Source organism: Branchiostoma floridae, chromosome 5 (assembly GCF_000003815.2).
Source record: "Branchiostoma floridae strain S238N-H82 chromosome 5, Bfl_VNyyK, whole genome shotgun sequence".
NCBI classification, from domain to species: domain Eukaryota; kingdom Metazoa; phylum Chordata; class Leptocardii; order Amphioxiformes; family Branchiostomatidae; genus Branchiostoma; species Branchiostoma floridae.
In genome coordinates, this window is record NC_049983.1 from 21,771,121 (window position 1) to 21,794,013 (window position 22,893).

Below are 22,893 nucleotides of genomic sequence, written 5' to 3' on the forward strand. Positions count from 1 at the left end.
TGAGCTCCCTGCCGGTTGACGCGCTGCTAGAGATTAAAAAGCTAATGATCGCAAACTTACACACGAACCTTATCACTAACATCGACAGCCAGGCCATGCGTCTGAACCAAAACCAGCGCCTGTTCCTCATGATCGGGTTGAACAAGCTGAGGTGCGACGAGAAGCTGACGTGGTTCATCTGCCACCTGCCGCTCCTGACCTTCATCGGGTTCCGCAAGGCGCTCAAGTGCGCTTCACCCGCCAGTCTGCGTGACACGCACCTCATCAACATGGCTGACGATGTCTGTCACACAGATACGGACGGGTTACAACAAATGCTCGCCTCTTCCGATCTGTACAACGACACCATTCCCACTGAAGAAATGCCACGCACAAACGTCCCAACGCGGTGTGAGACCATCTCCACACAGAACTACACTGACATACACACAAACAACATCCAAGTCTCTGAGCAAACGACTGTTGAAGTGGACATTATCATCCCTATCGGGGGAATAGACTTGGTCACCGCGAACGATGAGGAATGGATCTCCCGTTTTGCTATACTCACCGTCGCTTTTGCGGTGCCGTTTCTCGTGATGTTGGCATCGTTGGCGGTTGTGTTCATCCACAACCGCCGACAACGTGCACGTTTGGCGCACCCCAACGTCGCTCCTCCCGGACCTAACAGCGACGACTCCGGTCAAGGTCAAGGAATCCAGCCGTACGCAGTGGTCTACGACTACGAGGACTTGGATGAACCGCAGGCAACTGACAGAAACTCGGCATCAAACAGACCATCAACGCCCTCACACCACCTGGCACCAGAAGACGACACGATTCAGCCGTACGCAGTGACATATGCTGAAGTGCCGGGAAGAGGTAAAAACGAGAAACATCAGTCGAGTGTGCGTACCAACGACGAAGGCACAGAAGTGGGTCTACAGCAATTTGCACAGAACGGAGCCTCAAGGCGAGGCGATGGCCACAAACTTCAGTCATATGCAATGACGCGCTTTGACGACCAAGGGCAAGAAGACGGCTATAAAATCCTGCCGTATGCAATCGGCTATCCGGACTCCTCAGAAGTTGCCAGTGCAGATACTGATCACCCGCCACGTACAAATGTAGCAAACCAACAGGAGGCAATCGTCGAAAAACCGGTCACATCAAGAAATAGTATGTCGGCGACGACAGCAGTCGACGTGCATCCAAAATTCGAGAATACTGAGGCGGGAAATGTTCACCCAACAACAGGCAACGACGTGCCAAATGCAAGCAGGATGCTGTACAGGTTGCAGAACGCTGGTGCAGAAAATGAAGGCTCATCTGACGCAATGTACAACCGAACTGATGGACAACCTACTGGCTCCTCGAACACCCTGTACAATCCAGTTGATGGACAGTCTGACTGCAGGACAAGTGGGCGTCCAGTACTGTATGAAGAACAATCAAATGACTAGAAATTAGATACCCCCTCAGGCCAAAGTTGCTTAGGCCACTCTGACATAATTTTATGAATGACACCAGCGCACGCATTGATTTTCGCCTATTCTAAAAAAAACTGTCACCCAATAGCATCCCTTGTAACTCTTATGCTTGCCAGAGGATCTGCTCTACAGGGTAAGGGGGCACATGGTCAGGGCATGGGGCCACAGTGCCCTTGTTTCCCTTTTAAAACATTGGTACTATTCCACACCGCAGCTAGGCGTCGCTGCTGACAATGCGTTCCCAAACGTAACAAATTACCAGATATACGGCACCCTGTAGCGACGAATAGCTGTAGTGTGGCATTATAGTACAAATCAATAATATTGCATTGAGAAAGGTGGCAATCAGTGACCGAAACTTCATGTGACTTTATGTCGTGGTTGTAAATCAAGATGAAGTTATTCACGGACAGCACATGTTTGAAAGATGGCCGGAGGTAAAATTTTTCAAGTCACTTTGCTCACATGCACACCAGAACTCTCAGACCGAAGTGTGACACTAGAAAATTTGTCTTCTACACTAGTGGAACAAGCTACAGATGGCCCTTCACTGGACATTCTCACGTGGATATCTTACCGCACATATGTAATATGTTAACACTTTTCAAAAGTTCTATAAAAAGCATATATTGGGGTATCTGTGGCGTAACGGCTAGAGCGTTGGAATCAGAATCAGTTGGTCCTGAGTTCGATACTCGCTATGCCCCTGCCCTCATGACGGTGGAGTGACGCCCACCGAGCCTCACGGCTAATCTGTCTAAAGGTGCCAAAAAACGCCTACGGATTTGGTGCTGCCAGTGTGTCAACATCTGCACACTTGCCACTAAGACCTGTGATTTTTTTCAATAAAAAGCACGCGTTGCGTACATATGTCGTTACAAATGCAATCTCTACCAACTGTGACCAGTCATTCGTATACATGTGGTTTGTGGCCATTGATGATAACGTTTGCATTCGTGAAGTCTGTTAGTTTGACTCCATTTCCTGCCACGATTTCTTTGTAAATTTATGTTCTACTCTTTATTATCACTATCATTGGTAGTATTCATAATATACATATATCTTAGAAATTGATTTTGTGATTTGGAGAGACACAATTGTAAACACAAAGCCAGATTTGGAAATGTTCAGATTTACAGAGTGGCTTGTTGAATGAATAACAATTTATATTCATTTATGATCTTCTGTGTTCAAGCGTACTTGCGACCATAGGACAAGTTCACATTTATTCCTGGTTTCATGTTGTGTCGGTGACTCCTGAAGCATTTCAAGTTTTGTTAATTTTTAAACAGATGTCACCGTAGCTCAACTGTTAGCAGCATCAGATTAATAAAAAGTGCATAATAATCGTGATCGTGTCCAGTTGAAAGTTATCATAATGTTTGCGTTGTGTGACTCTCAAAACAAAGAGCCACGATGTCAGGTTCCGAACTGGCTGCCGTGTTCCCTGTGACGTCACATACGGAAATAAACTTGATTAAATGTCAGCAAGATGAACTGGTCGTGAAGGGTGTAAACGTTCGGTGTCCAATAACATCAGAATGATGTTACTCTGTACAAATGCCTGGGTTCATTGAATGATTACTGTGGTTGAATGTGACCCGTTAACAATTGTATTTTAGAACCTGAAACCTATCACTTTGTGATCAATCAGTGCAATAGACACGAAGCATTTAAAGAACTGTGAGGTTTATTGTATCACAAACACAGCAACGTGTAGTAGACGTTCGTCAGCATTTACTTTCTAACTTGTTAACTCCTAAGTTTAAAAATTCATTTCACAAGGTACAAATAAAATATCTGAAAGATTTTAAAGTTGTAAGAACTGTCACTTTCTCACTACACAACTGGAACTACGTACATTGCTTCTAAATTTCCATTATCATAAAGAGACCGAAACCATTGACCAAAATGTGTTTGTAAACTGGTATTTGTTGTGACTTACACTCTGACTTTTGGAACAACAATGTACAATGAAGGTCTACATTTATTCGTTCATTCCTTAATACGGGCATTTCTACGGATCAAATATTGCATTAAAAGGAGAAAATTCAGACCTATACATGAAATATAGGAATGTCCACACGTACGGTTTACTGTAGCTTCCTGCAATTTATCCCTATCGCCTGCAAAATGCAATTTTGTGATACACACGTGAAATAGTAAACAAAAATATTTCCATTAAACCAAAGCCACGGAGTAAAGATTTGCACACACAACAATGTATAAACTCTAGTCACAAAACAATATATCAAATACTGAAACAAATGTAACGTACTAGATAATGAGTTTTAAAGAAATATACAAAGCTTAAAAGATTTACTCTCGTCACCAGATACATGTTCGCCATATAAAACTAGCAACAACAACAACACATTGGGATTTCTCGACATACCCTGACATATTTAGCTTCTATACACTTCTGTGCATTTTCCCCAGGAGTACAGAAGCCGTTCCAACTAACAATTTACATATATGTCCTATCAGGACATGCTGCTTTAAAGCATACATACTATATGATGCTTCCGAGACTGTGTGATAATCTTTGGTCCGGTATATACAAGGGTGACCCCCCGCCCCATACGCATAATCATGTTAAGTGCTGTCCTTGGTACTGAACGAACATTGAACATTGTTGATTTCCCATGCCCACTCTGTTGTGTTACGTTGTCAAAAGGATTACGCGAATTACATCCCTTGAGCCCATTTTAGTTTAACATCCTCTATATGTTGGTAAGTCTAGTTTTGATTTACTTGCTAGGGGTATGAATGATTTTGTTGTTAACTGTATGAAGTGTATTAGGCTTCATTTATGTAAGATAGCGCATTTACAATACTCTGTACATATGATCACCTATGTACAATATTTCATATATAAGATGAAACATTTACAATATTATACATAACGTCATACACAAAGTGATAAAACATAACCAAGCAATGTATTAAAGCATATAAATGCAAAAAGCTATTATATCGTAATCGATTGTCATAGAATATGTACATGAGAGTCGTTTAGACAATACAGCAAAAGCTCACGTCAACAATCGTTCAAACTTTCAATGTGTCGATGTCAGCATCGATTTGGAGTTGTTCAACAGTCATAAGTCACAGGTCATCGATCATTGAGTGTCTGTTATAACATCGATACCTGTCGTTTTGATAATTGTCTGCATTTTCAGGAAATAATCACAATCTACTAGTATTGACTTGTTTTCTGTACACAGAAACGTCCTAAATACCAATGGAATGATCGCCTCTATGCTTTATTCTACAATCAAATGATATAGTCAAGAGAATTTCTTTCACTAATAGGTGAGATGGTACAGGATCCTCTCAGATCGGGACACAGTCATCTTGTAGGCAGCAGTTTGTCGTCGCACCGCTAGATGTCGGCAATGTCCTCATATGTACAGATGCTAAGAAATTACAAAATGTTACATGAGTTTAGAGTCTAGATAGCAGCATTGTTTCTTTTGAGGGCTATGCATGAATTCTAGGCATTTATTGATCATTTTACGTTGGTTCTTTTTCTTCTAAAATGACATTGTGTACCAATGAAGTGGTTATAAAAAGGTGGACATTCTTTTAGGTAATGTTTGCAAGTTGTGAGTGAAAGATGGCACGAATTGAAGCTTGGCAAATGTTGGACAATAACGCTCTTTGTCATGAATTGATATCTTTAGCCTGTTGGCATTGATCATAGCATAAATGATTAGGCTTGAGTAGTGGTCTTCAGTTCTGTTTAACTAATTGTTGTACCTACTTATCACTGACAAATTTTAAATGATCACTCTGCAAATAAATGAATGCTGTATATCATTAAGTACATTTCAGAAAATCCAAACATTATTGTCAAGAGGCATTATTTGACGAGTTGAACCAAGCGACTCACCACACTTCGTAACATCTGTCATGTTTTACATCAGGGACGACACATGGCCCAGCACCGTGTCAGTCAGACGCAGCATGTCGTTGACAGCTTCTTTGCCGTACCCTGCAGCAGGAAAGCCGGGACTTGACCACCGGTCAGGATAGCGTGGCGTGTCGTTGTTCCAGCGAAGGAGGGACAATTCGCGGGTTATGTTAACAACTTCATGGAAGTCAGGCTGGCGCAGAGCAACTTCTGAAGCCAACCCGCTGAGGCTGTGTCCCCGGTACTGGTTTCCAGCGACGACAAACAAAGCCGCCTTCAGAGCTTTCTCCGCCGCTTGGTGACACATGAAAGCCGCGTTACAGTAGAATCCACCGTCCCTATCATGTTTCGCGGCAAGGAAGTCATTCTTTGCCTGTTCGAACCATCTGCAAGCTTCACCGTGATCTGGATATAACGTCCTTGCTATAACGTCTCGCTGTGACCCAGCACTGTCCGTTGTGTCCAGAGAGTTTAATCGAGCGAAACCTCTGAATTCAAGCACGCGACCTTCATCATCGTGAGTTCGTTGACCAATGATGAGATCTTCAAGCTGACTGAACATTTCATCATAGTCCGAGTCACACAGCTTCCTGTTATGTGACTTTCGCTTGCCTTTTGGCACGTCTTGATGTTGAACAATAAGAAACAGGTGACTACTTCTGCCAGTCATCTTACGTACCGACCGCCGTCTTGAGTGGAAACCCCTTGGTCTACGGGTTCCCTGGTATCCCGGTGACGGTAGCAATTGACTTGATGATGTGTGCGTAATCGAAAGAGGACCGGGTGTAAACGAAAGAGGACCTGGACCTCTTTCGTTTATGTACACATCATGAAGGTCATTGCTACCATTGCGACTGACTCCGTGTCCTCCATGATACGACGACTTGTGGTCGACTGCGCTGCAGGCACCGGATAGAGATGATGACTCTTCATCCTCTCTAAGAAATCTTCTGATTTCACTCCTGATGTGTTCAATCACTCGCTGAGCAAAGTCTTCATCACTCTGATTCGACTTTGGATGCCAGTACAGAAACAGTCGACCTACAACCCTCATATGGTCGTCTTCTTCCAAGTCCCAAGCCTCCTCTAGAACTTGTGTCACATGCTGAAAAGCGGCCTCCGGCTCGGGCATAATCTGAACTGCCTGGTCCTCGCCGATTTTGTACAAGTCGGTAACTTTCACTAGCATGATTTCATCATCATCATGTAAGTGTATTTCGAAGACACGTTCAAAATCTAGACTCATATTGGTTTGTAGCAGGGCTACTTCTTGGCCTGAGGTGATGGCTTTCAATTCGTCTCCCTCTTCTTTGTTGTCCAGCTCGTCTATCTTTTCCTCTTTTACAACTTTTGCGAAGACGGCATGGAAAGCCTGCTCTTGTTGGCCGGCGTTAGGGAGTCGATAGGCAACAATTTCGCCCTCCTCAAATTCTATGTCTGGCCTGTGACTTACACGAGATTCGTTACAAGGAGAACCCAGGTCTACGCTACGTCGTGTTCTTTGGAGAGTGTCTGTTGTTGGCTGGATCTTCATGACTTCTTCCACAACACTCTCAAGGTCCATATCGTACTCCTTGAACAAATCACAAAGCGCCTTTGCAAGTTGGAAACTGAAAGCAAGGATGTTAGCGTTACCTCCGAAAATGGCATTGTGCTTCAAGTATATGTTAACACAACTTGAGCCTTCAGCTGTAGACTTCACTGAAAGATACGCTTGCAGTTCTTTCCCTTTGTCTGACAGGGAGTCAAGATTCTCTCGGTCTAACCGCTGCAGTTCTATAGTTCTGTAGCAGTGCAACTCTACACCAGCAAGCCTAGAACGAACCTCGGGGATTAATCCACTTTTGTCGATGCATTTCCCTCTGACTGAAATAGCAAGTGCCAATAAACGGCAAAACTGCTCATCTAGGAAAGTCTTGGCGTAAAAAGCGCGGAAGGCACATTGTGCTCCGTCCTCACACAGGGAAGAGCTTTCAGAGAACTTTTCCTCGGTGATGTCACTCAAGAAGACTGGGCGAAAGTCTTCAGGGATAGACTCCACAGCCGTTCGAGACAACGTTAGCCAAGGTGTGAGAACGTTATTGTTAAGATTCTCCGTGGTACTGGGATCAAACCCCTTGCCTTCGATTATGACTATGTCTTGTGATGGCACTAAGGTGTTCAGATGAGTTGGAAGATAAAGTATTGGATCGGTTGTTTGAGATACGAACTCATGCCACTGTTCAGGCCCATTTTCTCCACACGATAGCTCGACGATACGTGCAACTGCTTTACAAGCAGCCTTCCATGGCAGGGTGTCTTCATCAAGAAAAGTATCTGAGTTTGCAAGTTCACTTAGAACGAGTGCATACTTTGCTAGTGTTATGCTCTCTGTAGCTCCTAGACATCCGAACAAAGCCTCGTGCGCGGCCAACTTTCTGTGGAGACGGAAGAGATATCCATCAAAGATGGCTTTGTCTTCATGGCTCATTTCGAAAACAACTTTCGCTCCATCACTTAACCGGATATGGGAACCCACTTCGACAAGGACACACGGGACAGAACTAAGTGTCCTGCTGATAAGCTGGCAATTGTCACAACCTTCTCCAGGAAGCAGCCCCTTGTCTTCAAAGCAATGGCATGAAGACTCTTTGCAAGACTCTTGCAAGAAGTGGTAAATTTTCTGCATGACCCTAAGGACATTGCCATCAACATCTCCATCCTCTACCCCATAACAGATGTTCATACAGTTGTCGAGAACATCATCCAGTGGTGGGTTGTCCTGTACGCTCAGCAGTTCCTTTAGTTCATCAGTGGGAGGGCTCGCCCACTCCGGAAGAGCCAGGGATGTTGTCCAGATTAAGGATTCGTGATCAGATGTAACCGAGCCACGGAAACAGACGGGGTCCACATCCACACTTGGGTGAATATCCATCAGGTGCTGGGATATACGGTGACACGGGATGAAACATGTCTCTGATACCTCTTCAAGCACAGATTGGAGGTCATTCTCATGTTCAAACAGGTATGTTACAAGATCCTTGGCCAGTTGCTCAAGACTTGTGCTTTCTGCAGCCCACCCTCCATGTAACTGCTCTTCCACAGTTCCAGTGCACTGTACAAAGCGATGTGGTTCCATCATGGTGTGTAAACCGACTTCCTGCAGGAACTCTATCCAGGTCTCATCACAGAATGGCCTTGGGGGGAATTCAATGAAGTTCACGTGATCCTTGGCTACAACAAACAATGGCTCACGTGGGCTGTAAAACTGATCAGCTGTGACCAGTTCCCCGTCAACGTTTGGGATGAACGCTGTGGAACGTAGTTTCTGTAGCAGCTGTATCCTTTCTGGGCTTGCAGGCGCGAGGAAAGGCAATACATGGTCTTTGATGTAAGAAATGTAGAACAAGCGCTGTTCAGATGTCCTCAAGAGAGAGAAATTAGGAAGAATGTACTTGACATGCAGTGTTACTTGGCTAACTGTCTCCACCCCCACCGCTTTGTACAGCGAGAACAAGGTCTCATTGCGTCTCAAAACGATACATCCTGTGTACATTAGAAGAGCATTGATCATGAATGGACCGGCTTGTGCATTAGTGTCCAACACAAGTACCTCCTCGAAACCACGGAGACTTCTTTGTGCACCGTCCAAGGTTTGGAAGACAGGAAGGCTCTTAAGAATGTCAACCGATTTAGGACTGAGGTGTTCAATGTCTCTCTGAATATGTACGAGTAAATAAGAGCTCTCCTGCTCCTTCAAAATCCCTTCCAGATTGTGCCCCTCTTTCATGACACCTTCGAGCACGGTTAGCACGTCTTCACTACTAGTTGGTGATGCGAGGCTGCGATGTACTATGGTCAGTCCTCCCCCCAGAAGACAATCATTTACAAACGGACATTGCAGTTTCTCCAAGATATTCAAAACTGTGGAAGGAGCACGGGTGTTTGTCGTGAAGGTCATCTTTGCACTAGCAAGAGAGAAAAGTGACGGCCGTGTGCTGGGAATGATCTGCCAATGTTTGATGGGCTGAAGACTCTGCTCATTACTTGCACCAACACATAAGAATTCCCACAGATGTTCTATCCACTCTGTGGTTGGTTCTGTCGTTGCATTCTCTGGACGCCAAGGGCAATGTCCAGTTCTTCCAATCAAGCAATCGGGTGGGAAGATGTCTGAATAACGATTAGCTAGCAATGCCATGTCTTGTATGTCGAAATATTTGATGACCGTGGCTGTGGCGTCTTGTCGAAGGAAGGGAAACAGCATTTCAACAATGGACTCGTGTGCAAACATGTATGAGTACTTCGCAGAAACAAGATCATGATAGTAAGATACGAACACGTGGTCTTCTTGGTTGAATTTATAGAGATTCCCGTCTTGAGCAAGAAGCAACGGCACACCATGAAGGCAGGAATTCAGGGGTTCGGAGTCTTGGGACCCAACGCGAACCGGATACAAACAGTAGTTCAGAAGAGCTTTAAGACTATTAGCATCCCTAGTAAGGCAGGTACCTTGCAAGTCTGGAAGGTTTTGTGCCCGCAACCATTGGATAACTGAAGACGGCGAGAACTGTTTGACGGGGCTTCCGGCGTGTAGGAAGTGTGTGTAGACGCTGCCCATGTATTCAGTTTCTACAACATTGCACCCAATGGATAATAGAACCTTCTTGGCGGCATGGCTTTGCGCTTCACCTGGACTTTCGGCCTCAATGTCACTGTCTCTTTCATCTTCGAACAAACAACCACTGGGGCTTTGAAAGTATACAGACCGGTCCTTCTCGACAACTACGGGCAAAAGATTTTCATCTTTGCTTGCGATGATGCGGTACAGTTCAGCAGCTAGAGCGTTGAACGAAGCAGGATCTGCATCCTTGTTCACCGTCGGGAAAAGTGAACAGTACTGGTTTAGGTTGAATCCCTCATGCGACGTTGGTGACAGCAACTCCTCTTTGGCAGCTACCAGTAAGCTAACGTAAGCCGGTGCCAACAGCTGCGTCTTCAACAGCTCGTTCCACATCCCATGAAGACCACTGCTTGCTAGGTTTCTCCTGGATGAATCTAGGGCAAAGTGACCGTTGACATGAACTGGAAGACACGTCGTAGGTGTTGGTAAAGGAAGGTAACAGAACGCTTTACCGCGGAATTTGGTACTACTTGGTAAGACGAAGGGGGCCTGTGGTCTGCCTGATATGGTCTCCTCAAGCGAAGCCGCAACAGCTACACGTGGCATAATGCACTTTAATCGGGCGAATGACAGCTCTTCTGCATGGAGGTCTGGTCGCTTGTCAAATCCCACTCTCTCAGAAATAAGCCACCTACTGACTGACACATCCCTGGCATACGTCTTCTCAATGACAACTTGGTGACTTTTCTGTATTGGTGAAATGGACAGAATGTCATGTGTACTATCTGCCCCTTGACCATGCGCCAGTTGTCCTTGGACGTGATTTGCAATCGCACCTCGCTTTGCCTTTGTCGTCTCGTTCAGCACTTTTCTGACAACATAGTGTTCAATGTAGTATTCCCTTGTTTGCATCTCGATGGAGGCAAAGGAAACCTTCTCGACATTATTGAGAAACAAGATAGCCTGGTTAGCTTCCTTCCAAAATAAAGTCATCATGGAATAGATTTCGGTCGGGGTAAACGTTTTATCTGTGATTTTGCTTGATGGCATTTGCTCTGTCCGTAGAGGGAAGCGGAAGAGAGTAGACCCTTCCAAAGGAGCCTCTTCATTTGGCACGAAAAATGTCTTCAGGACGTCTGGAAACTTTTCCTCCAAGGTTTCCATGGGGATCAGCCGCCCTGGTCTTCTCATTGTAGCTCCAGGAACATACCTAGCGTGCGGATCAAATATGCACATCGTTTCGGAGTCCGTGATGAACGAAGGACAGTCTGTGAGATGATACACGGCGTTGAAGCCGACGCCAAACTGCCCTATGGTGGAACCTTTCTCTTGTTTGTTTCCCCTTCCGATTTTCTGGATGGCGTCGATGTCACTCTGGCTGAACGTTCTGTTGTTATACACAAGCAAAGATGGGCCTTGTAGGTACTTCCATTCTTTGTCGAAGATCTTCTTGTCTGAATGACACCTTGTGTCGTATATGAACTTGACTTCAGTTGCTCCTGCATCGTCTGCATTCTGAAGCAGTTCTTTGAAGATATCAATTCCTGTGGAATATGATTCCAAAATGCCCTTGATTCTGTCGGTCAGCTCCTCACCTTGACCGAAATCTTGTCCAATGTCACAGAAGTCCCCAGCTGTTTGGTCTACAAGCTGAGATCTCACCGTCTTCACTCCGAAGAACTTAACAGCTAGTTTAAACGGAATGTTATCGTGAACATAGTAGGGAATAGATGGGTCTTCTGGTAGCCAACGGGCATCGTTGTATGCAAGCTGAGAGACCAGTCGAAGAGTCCCCTCACGATCCGGCAAGAAGACTCTGTCCAATGGCATTTGGACGCCAGAAAAGTATGCACTTACAAGCCTCCAATGTTCTCTTTCAAGATTATCAGCAAGAGCCAGTGAATCCTCTAGGTCGGATTGGCTAAGAGGGTGGGAACCATATGTGGATGCCATGTTCTCTAGAGCGACTACAAAGTCTTTGGCCTCAAAAAACCTTCTCACCCCACAGCAGCGAAGGAAATCCCTGTAAGGTTGAAGTTCCTTGGGCACAACGCCGAGCGTTTTCATAACTCGTCCATGATTTTCAAAGGCGAGTTCTCTTGGCGTAACAAACCCCCTGGAGGTGTAGACAAAGGGGGTTATGTTTTCACTGTTGATGAGCGTGTTTCGTACAACATCATCGCTGAAAGACCATTTCTCAAACGTCCGGCCGTCTTTCCCTTTGACTGTTCTCGTTGTGCAGGCGGTTCTTTGAAGAAGAGAATAGATCGCATGGCAGAAGTCCGGAAGTATTTCTGTACTGTTCTCATCGTCTGGTGGTTTCTGTGCGACCATCAGTAGATGCTTGACAGCGATCCTTGCAAGACGTACCATATTCGCCTTGTCTCTGCACAGGGCAGGCGTACTATCTACGAATTTGTAGAGGAACGACATTCTGTTCAGGGCTTTATTAGGGTCTTCCAGATACAACGTCTGACAAGATGTTGCTCGTTCCAACAACAGTTCCCAGGGGAGAGATTCCTTCATCATCCCCAGTTGCACAAGAGAATCCATTCTCTTTCGTTTATTCAACTCTTTGCCATACGGAAACCTGTGGTCATCTTCGTAGAAAAGTGTGGCAACTGTACCTGTAGGGTGTACCAGTTCACTTGGGCAGCGCAGTAAGGCACCTTGTGGTGAGGTCGGCACACAAGGTAGGTCTTGTAAAGAGGAGTACGATATGGTTCCTCCGGCTGAGAGTTCATCAAAGACTTCATCAAGTAAATAGAGAACGAATCTGTCTAGGGTCGACCTGTGATCCTCCAGGTAACCTTGATTCACTGCCGGACAGAAAACGTCCTTGAACAATGTATCCAAGCTGAGTGCCCTTCCCTCGACAACTTGTCCAGAGTCCTCGCACGTAAGAAAGCCTTCAAACACCCACTTAGGCAGGTCAACTACTTCCTCCTGTACTGTTAACTGTTGACCTATCCAAATGCAAAGTATGTCTCGGGCTTCAGCACCAATCTTACTTTCTCTGATAGAAGGATACAAGAAGGTGGCCTCTTGTATGGAGATCCAGTTCTGGTCCAAGGATAATAAGACGTTCGGTGGTGATGGTGAGGCCACGACCTTCTCATAGAAGCAAGGGACGAGGTTATCTCGAAACAAGGGATCATGAACTCTTGACGGGTTTGGCCATATGCAGAACGGATCACTGATGAGTGCTCCAGAACTCTCTTGGAGCAGTGCAAGGTGTTGAAGAAGGGTAAGATACGCTGTGGGGATAGCGTCACGTAGCAGACACGTATTCCACTCCACTTCCAGTGACTGCTCAATACCCGAACCAGATGTTTTACAGATTCCTTGTCGGTTAGAGAATATAGCAAACGGAGCATTCACGTGTACGGGCAGACCCGTGCATTCTGGAAGAGGGAGGAAACAGAAAGCGTTTCCAACAACCGCCTTTGGAAGATTCGTGTCTGTAATGAGGTATGCTGCAACACTTGCGCAAGGTAGCAGTCCATTCGCTCTGCCCTGTTTAGTTTTAGCCATACTGAGGGACTCAGCTGATCCAATACAGGAGGATACTAGCCACCTTCTGGTTATACTTGTGTCTGTTTCTATCACCGATCTTCTGTTGATGACGATTTCATTTAGCATTGACGGAATTTCTGGGGGATGTTTCTTCCGTTGTCCTTCCATGTACGATGATGCTGTTTGCAGGAGGCCGAGTGGTTGATCTTCAGTCCCACGTGGTACCAGTTCCTCTATCAGTGGCTTGAGTTTGCTCTTAACATGCATCAATTCATTGTATCTCCCCTTTTCATCCATTTCAATCACTGTCACAGAGCGAACATGTTGGGTGAAGAGCAGGAGAGTGTCGAGATTCTGAGCGAAGTGGGTCAAAAGCCGAGACACTCTGTTACGGTCGTACACCGTGCTGCTGATTTCGCTATTTTGGGCCTCTTGCTTAGTACGGAAAGGGAAGCGAAATAGCGTTGCTGGGTAGGGCGTGTCAGAGTTGAAGATGTTGCAACCAAATATGCCATCGTAAGGCTTGAACTGATCAGTGTAGATGTTTTGTATTTCCTCCCGATTCCATTCAATCTTCATCCCTGGTTCAAGACGATTGACCATTGGTGCCAGATGTGTTGTGTGCGGATCGAAGCAGACGAAATAGTGTCTACTGACGAAGCTTGGCACGTCCGTCATGTGGTAGACTGAGTTGAATCCCAAGCCAAACCTGCCAATTTTGTTGGTGTCTGTTTTCTTCGTCGCTCCAGAAATCTCCGTGATGTTCTGTATGTCTTCGTCTGTGAAGACCTTGTTGTTGTAAGCCCAGAGTGCGGGGCCTTGACAAGCGGCCATGCCAGGAGACAGCAATGACTTTCTTACTTGCGTGTTTTGCCTCCAGTCCACGGCAAACTTCACTTCAGTTGCACCTGCATCGTCGGCATTCTGGATAAGCTCGTAAAAGATCCCAGGACCTTCTTTGTACTCGTCTATGATCGTCTTGAGTCGCCTTGTGATCGGTTCCTTCTGTCCGAAGAGTTGCATTCCTGGTCCAAGAGCTGTAGGTTGAACGAGTCTGTGTGTCAGAGATGGAATTCCCAGCAGTTTAGCCATCTTGGGAGAAATACTTTGGTGTAGAGTTCGAAAGGATCGGCCCATTTTATAGTCGAGTCCCTCTTCACGCAGCCAGTCGCTTTCACAGTACATACAGTCTTCAGGAGGCGCGAGTCTAGTCTCTCCATCGTTGTCTTGTGTTGGAACTAACAGACCCTCTGTAGTGCATACTTTAGAGCAGTTTTTCGTCAGAAAGTTGATGATTTTTATGCAAAAGTCTAGTTGTGACTGTGACAGGGATTCTCCGTCCCCACATTCCTGTTGGATGTCGTGCAACACCCTGACGACATGTTCATCCCCCAACGTGTCGGAAACTCCCATCTGCAAGAAGAACTCTCTCAGCCTTCCGTTGGAAGTGAGTGGGGAAGGGAGAACGAACAGATAGGGGCTGAGATCGAAGGTTATATCTGAGCTGACGGCAACTCTCTCAGGGGACGTGAAGGCACTCCCGTTCCAGACCCAATCTGTCAGGCCGAAACGAGAAAATTTCTTTTCAAGACGTTCACGAGTCACTTGTCTGTCAGCAAAGTACTGGTAAATCTGAATGGCCATGTCTAGCATCCCCAGGCCTCTGGTTGGTGTGCTAGACATGTATGCTTGGATGACTGATTGCAGATGCTGGGCAACCTTGGTAGTTGGCGGTGGTTTGGGCCACTCAAATGCGGACTTAAAATCTTCAGAAGGATCCCCATCTAGTATGGGCATCGTGGATCCAACAAGAATATTCATTGTCTTACTGGAGACATCTGCTAGAGTGGCGGTGACCTTATTTTCACCAGCGTACCATTTTAACCCGACGGGGTATGCATCTGGTGCATGTTGCTGACAAGGAACCCAAGCAACTTTTCCAAGCATTTCCACCTCATCCTCTTCAAACTCATGAGCATACGTGTTAATGTAATGCAACACTGCCTTGGCTTTTCTCTCCTTGACAAAGTTGTCTCTCACAACTGGAACTTTCCGAGCACAACTGATGATGTCAGAACGGGTTGGACTTTCTTTCAATCCCAGCGATTTTAGCTGAGACAAGCGTCGTTCTTCACCATAGGTACCAGTTGGGAAAACGTTTTCTCCAGCGAACAGGTCCTTTATCATCTGACTGCCTGGGTAGAAGAGCTCGGGCACCGTCACCCTTGTACCATTCTGAAGCGGGACAAATCTGATATCTTTCAGACATGCCTTAAACTTGCCCATTTGTTGCTTCAGAGGCAACAGTCGATCAAGAACCCAAGTCATGAGCTTTTCGACTTTGGAGTTAGGTAGGCTTGGAATCTGTGAGAATATGTCATCGCGCAAGAATTCGGCCGTGGAAAGCTCAGGAATTCCAAGTAGCCTGATGATCTTCTGTGAGCTTGAGTCATACGGACACAACAGTTTTCGCTTCACGGGGAGTCCTTCAGGGACAGGCCACAGGGAATCACTTGGAGCTGCAGCGGATGCCTCTCCTGCTGAGATGAACTTTGCAGTAGTTGATTCCGTGGTGTCAGTTTTGTACTGCAGGATAGGAAGACTCTTCAGTACTTCAACATGACGTCTGCTCAACGACGCGTTCTCCACGTTAGCCAGGAAAGACCTGAGTTCTAATTTTTGCTTCGCGCTGAGGAACTGTTTGACATCTTCTTCTCGACCATGGAGAAGGGCCAGGATCCCGCTAGGGGTGGGGTTGACGATGTAGTCTTCAAGGTCATCGTGTTCCAAGAAGTAGGGCTTTCGGCCAGGAATAACGTAATAACCAAGTTGACTGAGGATTCGCACAATGCTCGATGGGAGTTGCGACTCACCTGGATGGTCTGTGTACAAGACTTTCTCTTTCCGCAAAGGCAGGAGAACCAGCTGTGAATCATTCTCTGAATATGGGTAGGGAATCAAAGCAATGTTTTCGAATTCTTCCAACGGATACGATTCCATCCATGTCCACATTATCGACAGCCAGGATAGAGGGGGATGTCCGCCTTGGCCAGGTTTCCAAGAGATGGGTCCAAAAGTGGCGTTTGTCCTACCTTCTGGCAATGCATCTGGGAGCATCTTTACAACAAGATCTTTGCTTAGAGTTCTAACTTGAGTGATTTTTTTCCTAGCCAACTGGACCATGTGCTTGGCGACAGTGTAACTTATTGCATCGTCAACAAGTTTCCCCTTTAGACCAGGTAGCAAGTCTGCTGGGTGCTCACTGGAAGCGAGATAGATGAATGGGGACTGTGGTTTTGTGAACTGTCTGAACTGTTTGGACATGAGGGGTAGCAAGGATAACCCTACCATATGTTGGTACTTGCCATCTGATAGCGTATACTCAAGAAGGGACATTTTTACTTCTCTGGGCTGCCTTTCCAAAAGTATTAGCTTCTTTTTTAGTGTGTTTCTCACCAAGGTGGTTGACACCACTTTCATTTCACATCCGGCGCGGGCCACCGTCTCTTTAACATGAGTAGGAAGCGCCGCTATGCTGACATTGGCCTGAAGCAGAACGTTATTTACATGCTCTTTTATTCTATCTCCCTCGCATGTCCCATCATACGCAGAATGTACTTGTATCCACTGGCCCCCAAATGCTTCTGTGTGGATTATAGGCCGTTTGATTACTCTTTGGCAAAATGGACGGAAAATCTCTCCCCATCTTGTCGTCAAATCTTCGGGGTCTGGCCAACAGTCGTATATCACAGAGGGTCGGAGATGGGAATCACTGAGAAGGTTAGTCGCCTCCTCCATCAATTCAGCATAGATGCTTGGAATGAGGTCTGTCATCAACATTGTGTTCCACCTTGTCGTTTGGTCCTGTTGGTCGGACGACGTCCACGTTATACTCCGGCGGTTATCACTGAGGCCGAAGTATCCGTGCACGTGCACTGGCAGGCCTGTGGCGTTTTCCGGGTCAGAAGGCAAGGGAAGGAAGCAGAACACCCGTCCTTGCGTTGTGTTGTGGATTGGCATGGCCACGCCTACCCAGGGCAATACACGGAGCTGCTCTAACAGTCGTGGTTCTGCAGAGCGAGTTACATCATATACCTTGTTCTTGACCAGCCACTGGTTGCTGATTCTTTGACTCCCTGACTCTATTGTTGTAGTCACTCTATCACATATTTCAACATCTACTTCACCATCGGAAACATCCTGAAGAAAACTTTTCCATCCAGGAAGGTTTTCTTGGCTTTTTGTTAGCGTGGTGAGTTCATCTTCTGGAATGTCAGGGCTTTCTCTCTCGGTGAATGCCACTTTTTCGATGTTCTTAAGAAAGAGTAGGAGGCAGTCTTGGTCTTCAAGTAGTTCACTGAAGCGCTCCTGCATCCTCTCTGGTGTGTAGATGGTGTCTGACAAGTAGGACGGGGCAGCGCGCAAGGGGAAACGAAACAGCGTGTTTGGGTAATGTGTGGAGTGCCCTAGCTTGTCTAAGAAGGGAAGAAATTCTGCGTACCTGGACTTGTTGGACAGGCTGGAGATTTCAAAGCGCTGCCCACCACCGGAAAACTTTTTGCACAAAGGATCCAGGATGAGGATGTAGTCCCCGCTCATCACACTCGGGAGATCTGTAATCATGAAATAAAACAATGAGAACTATATATGGTCGTAAAAATGGTAGAATAATAGGATAATTTGGTTATCGTAATTTCAAGCAGCATTTGTCTCACCTGTAATATGGTACACCGAGTTGAACCCAACTCCAAACCGCCCAATCCGGAACGGGTCCTTCCGTTTTGCTCCCTGTTCGGTGGCCCGGATCCCTTCCCAGTCCTGCTCGGTGAAGACTCCGTTGTTGAAGGCGTACAGGGCCGGCCCCTGATACTCCTGTAGCTCAGGGTACCTGCACCGGACTCCGCGTGTGTTGTAGTCTGTATGGTCCAGCAGGAAGGACACCTCGGTGGCGTCTGCGTCGTCTGCATTTTGGATCAGTTCCTATAGACCGTAAGATCATTAATTACCTCCATGAACAGAAAATGTAATGGAGGTTATATTTTCAGTAGCGTTTGTGTGTCTGTCTGTGAACAAGATAGCTCGACGGCTGGATGGATTGGTTTCATACTTGGTGTGTTTGTGGGGTGTGATGAATGCTGGAAATGATTAGATTAGATTTTGGGTCCCCTCGCGGCTTCCCTTGGTACTGCAGCGCAACTTCCGGTTTTGCTATCTCGCGCTCTGAACAAGCTAGGGTCACGATTTTTTTGTGTTAGATAGCTCTTGTGCTCGGGAAGAAGTGACAAGGGTTTGGGCACCCTAGCGACTAGTTTTGGATAGCAGGGGCATTTTAGACAATGTTGTAACTTATGCGAAATAGGCATACATTTGCATAATTAATGATAAAATTCTATGATAGCAGTTTTTCAATGTATCTCTTGTCCCGGATATGACATGGTCTTGACATTTTCGTGGTAGATAGCTTACTGCGTCATGACAAAGTGGGGCAAGTAGCTTGGGCAAAGATGTTCATAATGATATACATGTTATGCAAATGAGGACTTAATTAGCATAATCAATGCGGAAATTGCATAATTCCGTTGCTTTCAATAAATGGACTTTAGTAAATGTAACACATGTAAATCAAAATAGATGGAACATACACCAAAAAAATAAATCAAAATAGATGGAACATACACCAAATATGCTAATGAGGAGCTCATTTGCATCATATATGCGCAAATTGCAAAACCGCTTAATGATTAATGATGGGAATTTTATACTTGTGACGTGTATATTAGTCAATGATGAACATCACCATGCATAAGTCATGTAAATGTTTAGTCATTTGCATAAAATGTACAAAAGCTCTATATATTTCATGGAGGTATGAGGTCGCCAAACTCTAGTTGCTTATTATTTAGATCAGTATCACAAAGTCAAAGACCGACCGACTGAGTTGACTGAGAGTCGTCTTCAAAACACGTGTGTAAATAGAGCCTATGAGTCGACTTCATGTCGATTCAACGGCAGTCGACTCGGGAGCGTTCTGGCTTGATTTGCACGCTTTGGAGTCGACTTAGAGACGATACAGCCGGAGTCAACTCAGGGGCGTTCTAGTACAATGCTAAACTTTCTCCCAAGACAAAAGTACACACAGATCAAATTTTCAACGACCACCGTCACCTTCTTCAGGATCAATACTGATGACCAATCACTTCAGATTCAGAACGTAAGATCGCGTGAGTTACGGGCACGTGATTGCGGATACGTGTCGTCAGCAATTGGTCAACTAAGCGACGTTCCGGTTCGGAATAGTCCGTGAAATTAAGACGCAATTCATTGGTGTCTCCCTTCGTTTTGGCTCCCAATTTTTCGGCTACCGCTAAAGCAGTGTATGATCTTTTGTATTTCCCAGAAAGTCCGTTCGTCGTAGCGTTTATCGGTGGCACAGATTTCGCCGTGCGGCCAATACTTCCTGATATTTGTGCGCGATAGCCGTAACGCGCGGTTTCGTCGTGTGATTACCCAGATTGTAAGTTCTATTTGCGTTGTGGGTGTTTTAGCGCCATCAGAGCTCGCGGAAAACGTATCCTCGCGATTTTCTTCCTTTTTCCTCAATATAAAGAGGAAATCTTGACCCTCATTGCCTTATCAGTCATTATCCAGGAAAAGCATGGCGGCCTGTAAAGAATACCTCCAAATTAGCCACTTTTGGGTGTCATTTTTTTTTACAAAAAAAAAAAACAAAACATTTCTGCAGAACATGTCAACTGTCGGTCAGCGACAAGGCCACATTTTTTATCAGAAACATTGAATTGTGCGAAAAAAGATAGCTAGCGCTTTTCACACACACACACACACACGAGCGCGCATATATATACACAGTGACATATGCCGAACCTACCACCATGAAGATATAAATCGTTAACAACCAGGTATGGCACCGTTTTGGAAATGTGACTAAGGGTGAAGAAACTAGCTCAGAACCGCCGAAAAACTTGGCGACAAACAGATTATACACCTTACCTTCAGGATCTGTCCGCTGTCTGGATATTTTTGAAGGATGTTTTCTTTCAGGTGTTGAGCAAATGGTGGCAGGAACTGCCCGAACGATTCACCTGCAGAAAAGGGATATATGTCAAACTGGCATAGACTGGAAACTAGTGACATTTCCACGATAATAAATATAGCATATTACCTATAGTGAATAATGTTAACCTTTACGACTAACGTACAATAAAGTTTTCTCCTTGATTCGGCAAATGTTATCTTAAATACCAAAGAAGGCTAGCCCTATTGCAGCGTTTTTTAAAGCATGATTTGCAACATTCATCTGCCCACACACTAAATACCATACATACAGATCCATCCACATCTTCTCGTATTGTTTGTCAACACATTCACACATTTAAAAGCCAGGTGGCTGGCAACATTTTTGACTACTATCCAAATGAGGTCTTTGCATAATTGATATCTGCAGATTTTCCTGTCTTTCTTAGCTACATATGCCCCGCAAGTCAAGTTATAGAACACAGACAGCTAGTGTGTTAACCATGTCTTCAAACACACGAACACGCCCACCCATTCAACAACCCACCCACAAACACAAGGCACAAAACAACGTCTCGGCGAGGACAATAACAAGTGTAAAGTCCAGAAATAGGGTACATGGGTGTCGTGGGAATGTGACATCGATGGTACATGTGTTTGAACTTATCATATGCTGTTTAATACTGATACCCATCAGTTTTTTCATGGCGCTGAAATCAATTGAACGTGCAAAGTTCATTGTATAGTTCTGAGCGCCGCCATCAAGAATGCTGTAATAGCGGTGCAAGGTGACTTCTAATCAACACGGACCGTTTCTATCCACTGTGTAATTTGAAGCTAGCACTGTTCATCTATCCATTCAAACTGGACACACAATACTATGTTTATGTCACCAATGTTCCTAAACACCGTACAAGGCTTCCAATAAACAAGTTACCTTTAATCCACGTCCACCAGCTGGGAGAAAAACTTAACTACGTCTATCACTACGAGTTTTATTTGATAGAGGAGATATTCAAATTGACAGACGTCACCAAAGAGCCCATACATGATTTATTGCCTAACATCTGTGAATAGACAAAGTATGGGGGCCATATATATATGTTTCACCCTTTCCACTCTACTTAAAGCCCCGGTCACAAGAATCGTACGACGTCCTTGCGATGGCCTATCGCACGATGATCACAGTGGATCGCAGCTAAATCGAAAACAAAATCAGCCATCGCAGAGCATCGGATGATGTTCAAAATTTTTCCAGCGTCGTACGATTTTTTACTTGTGTCTCTTCTGTATAGCCGTCTGACCGTTTTTGTGCTTCTTTAACCAACAAAATGCTGTTGAATACCTTCCTATAATATCTTTAACTGTAAAAATAAATTTAAAAAGACCATGACAACAAGAGTATTACAAGCAAAAGTTCAAATCAAGCGTGAGTACTGGTATGGTTATCTCGGCCTGCTTACCGGCTATACGTGTCAGGCTCTTTCGAAGATCGTATCATGATATGCTATCAACAAAAAGATGCCATCATACAAAAATCATATCATAAGCATTATATCATATATATTTCCGACTCATAGAGCCTGCCTGTATGTTTGAGTTGTCCCCATGGTTATTACGATTATGGTAAACTGACCCAAGACCGACGAGAGCTGAGTTTTGATCTAATTAAAAACTCACGTGCATGAAGCGATCAAACAATTGTCTGCATCACCTGTGCAGGGCGCGCTGTTCTCTGGTTGCGACTGCGGCAGTTGCGACTGATATATTTTCCCTTTTCGTCAATATCGACAATATCAGGGAAAACTGGAGCCATCACAACATGCTAAAAATTCATAAATCTAAAACCTCATCAGTAGACAAAAATTGCCGTAATGAAGTCTGCTTTGGGGGCAAATAAAATCTTACGACGATAGCGAAATTTTGAACATGTTCAAAATCCATTTCAGCCCTATTTTCGTCATTTGAGGCTTCCCGATTTACTATGATTTACCTGCGATTGACGCAGGTACGCTCTAATGACCTCATCGTACGATGCACTACGATCCTTGTGACCACGGCTTCATATATTCAAACCGTTGCTTCCGATTCTTCCCCGACTTACGACGTACTGCGCTTATGCCGCGCATAAAACCTCCATCGCAGTCAATCGTACGATTCTTGTGACCGGAGCTTAAGAGAATGACACATGCGATCGATAAGAAAATATGAACAAAAGGGAAATAACATATTTTGTGAATGATATCTTCTTGTATTTCAAGGGTGTGCCTAAATACCACAAACGACCACAAACGACTCGGAAATACCACAAACGACCACAAACGACTTCTGTATGCAGCCAATTATGAAGAAAATTC

The 22,893-nt window shown here is 45.1% G+C and overlaps 1 protein-coding gene across 1 annotated transcript in view; it reads right to left on the minus strand.

Annotated features, from left to right (window-relative positions):
- Nucleotides 1–5,747: 5,747 nt before the first annotated feature.
- Nucleotides 5,748–22,893, minus strand: part of LOC118416264 (sacsin-like) — a 22,173-nt gene continuing 5,027 nt past the window's right edge. Inside the window, exons 2-7 of the mRNA XM_035821350.1 lie at nt 20,513–20,604; nt 18,220–18,484; nt 17,278–18,117; nt 9,877–16,443; nt 5,785–9,288; nt 5,748–5,752 (exon numbers count right to left, since the gene is read on the minus strand). Of these exons, the coding sequence (XP_035677243.1) occupies nt 5,748–5,752; nt 5,785–9,288; nt 9,877–16,443; nt 17,278–18,117; nt 18,220–18,484; nt 20,513–20,604 (11,273 nt within the window). The remainder of the gene's footprint in view (nt 5,753–5,784; nt 9,289–9,876; nt 16,444–17,277; nt 18,118–18,219; nt 18,485–20,512; nt 20,605–22,893) is intronic.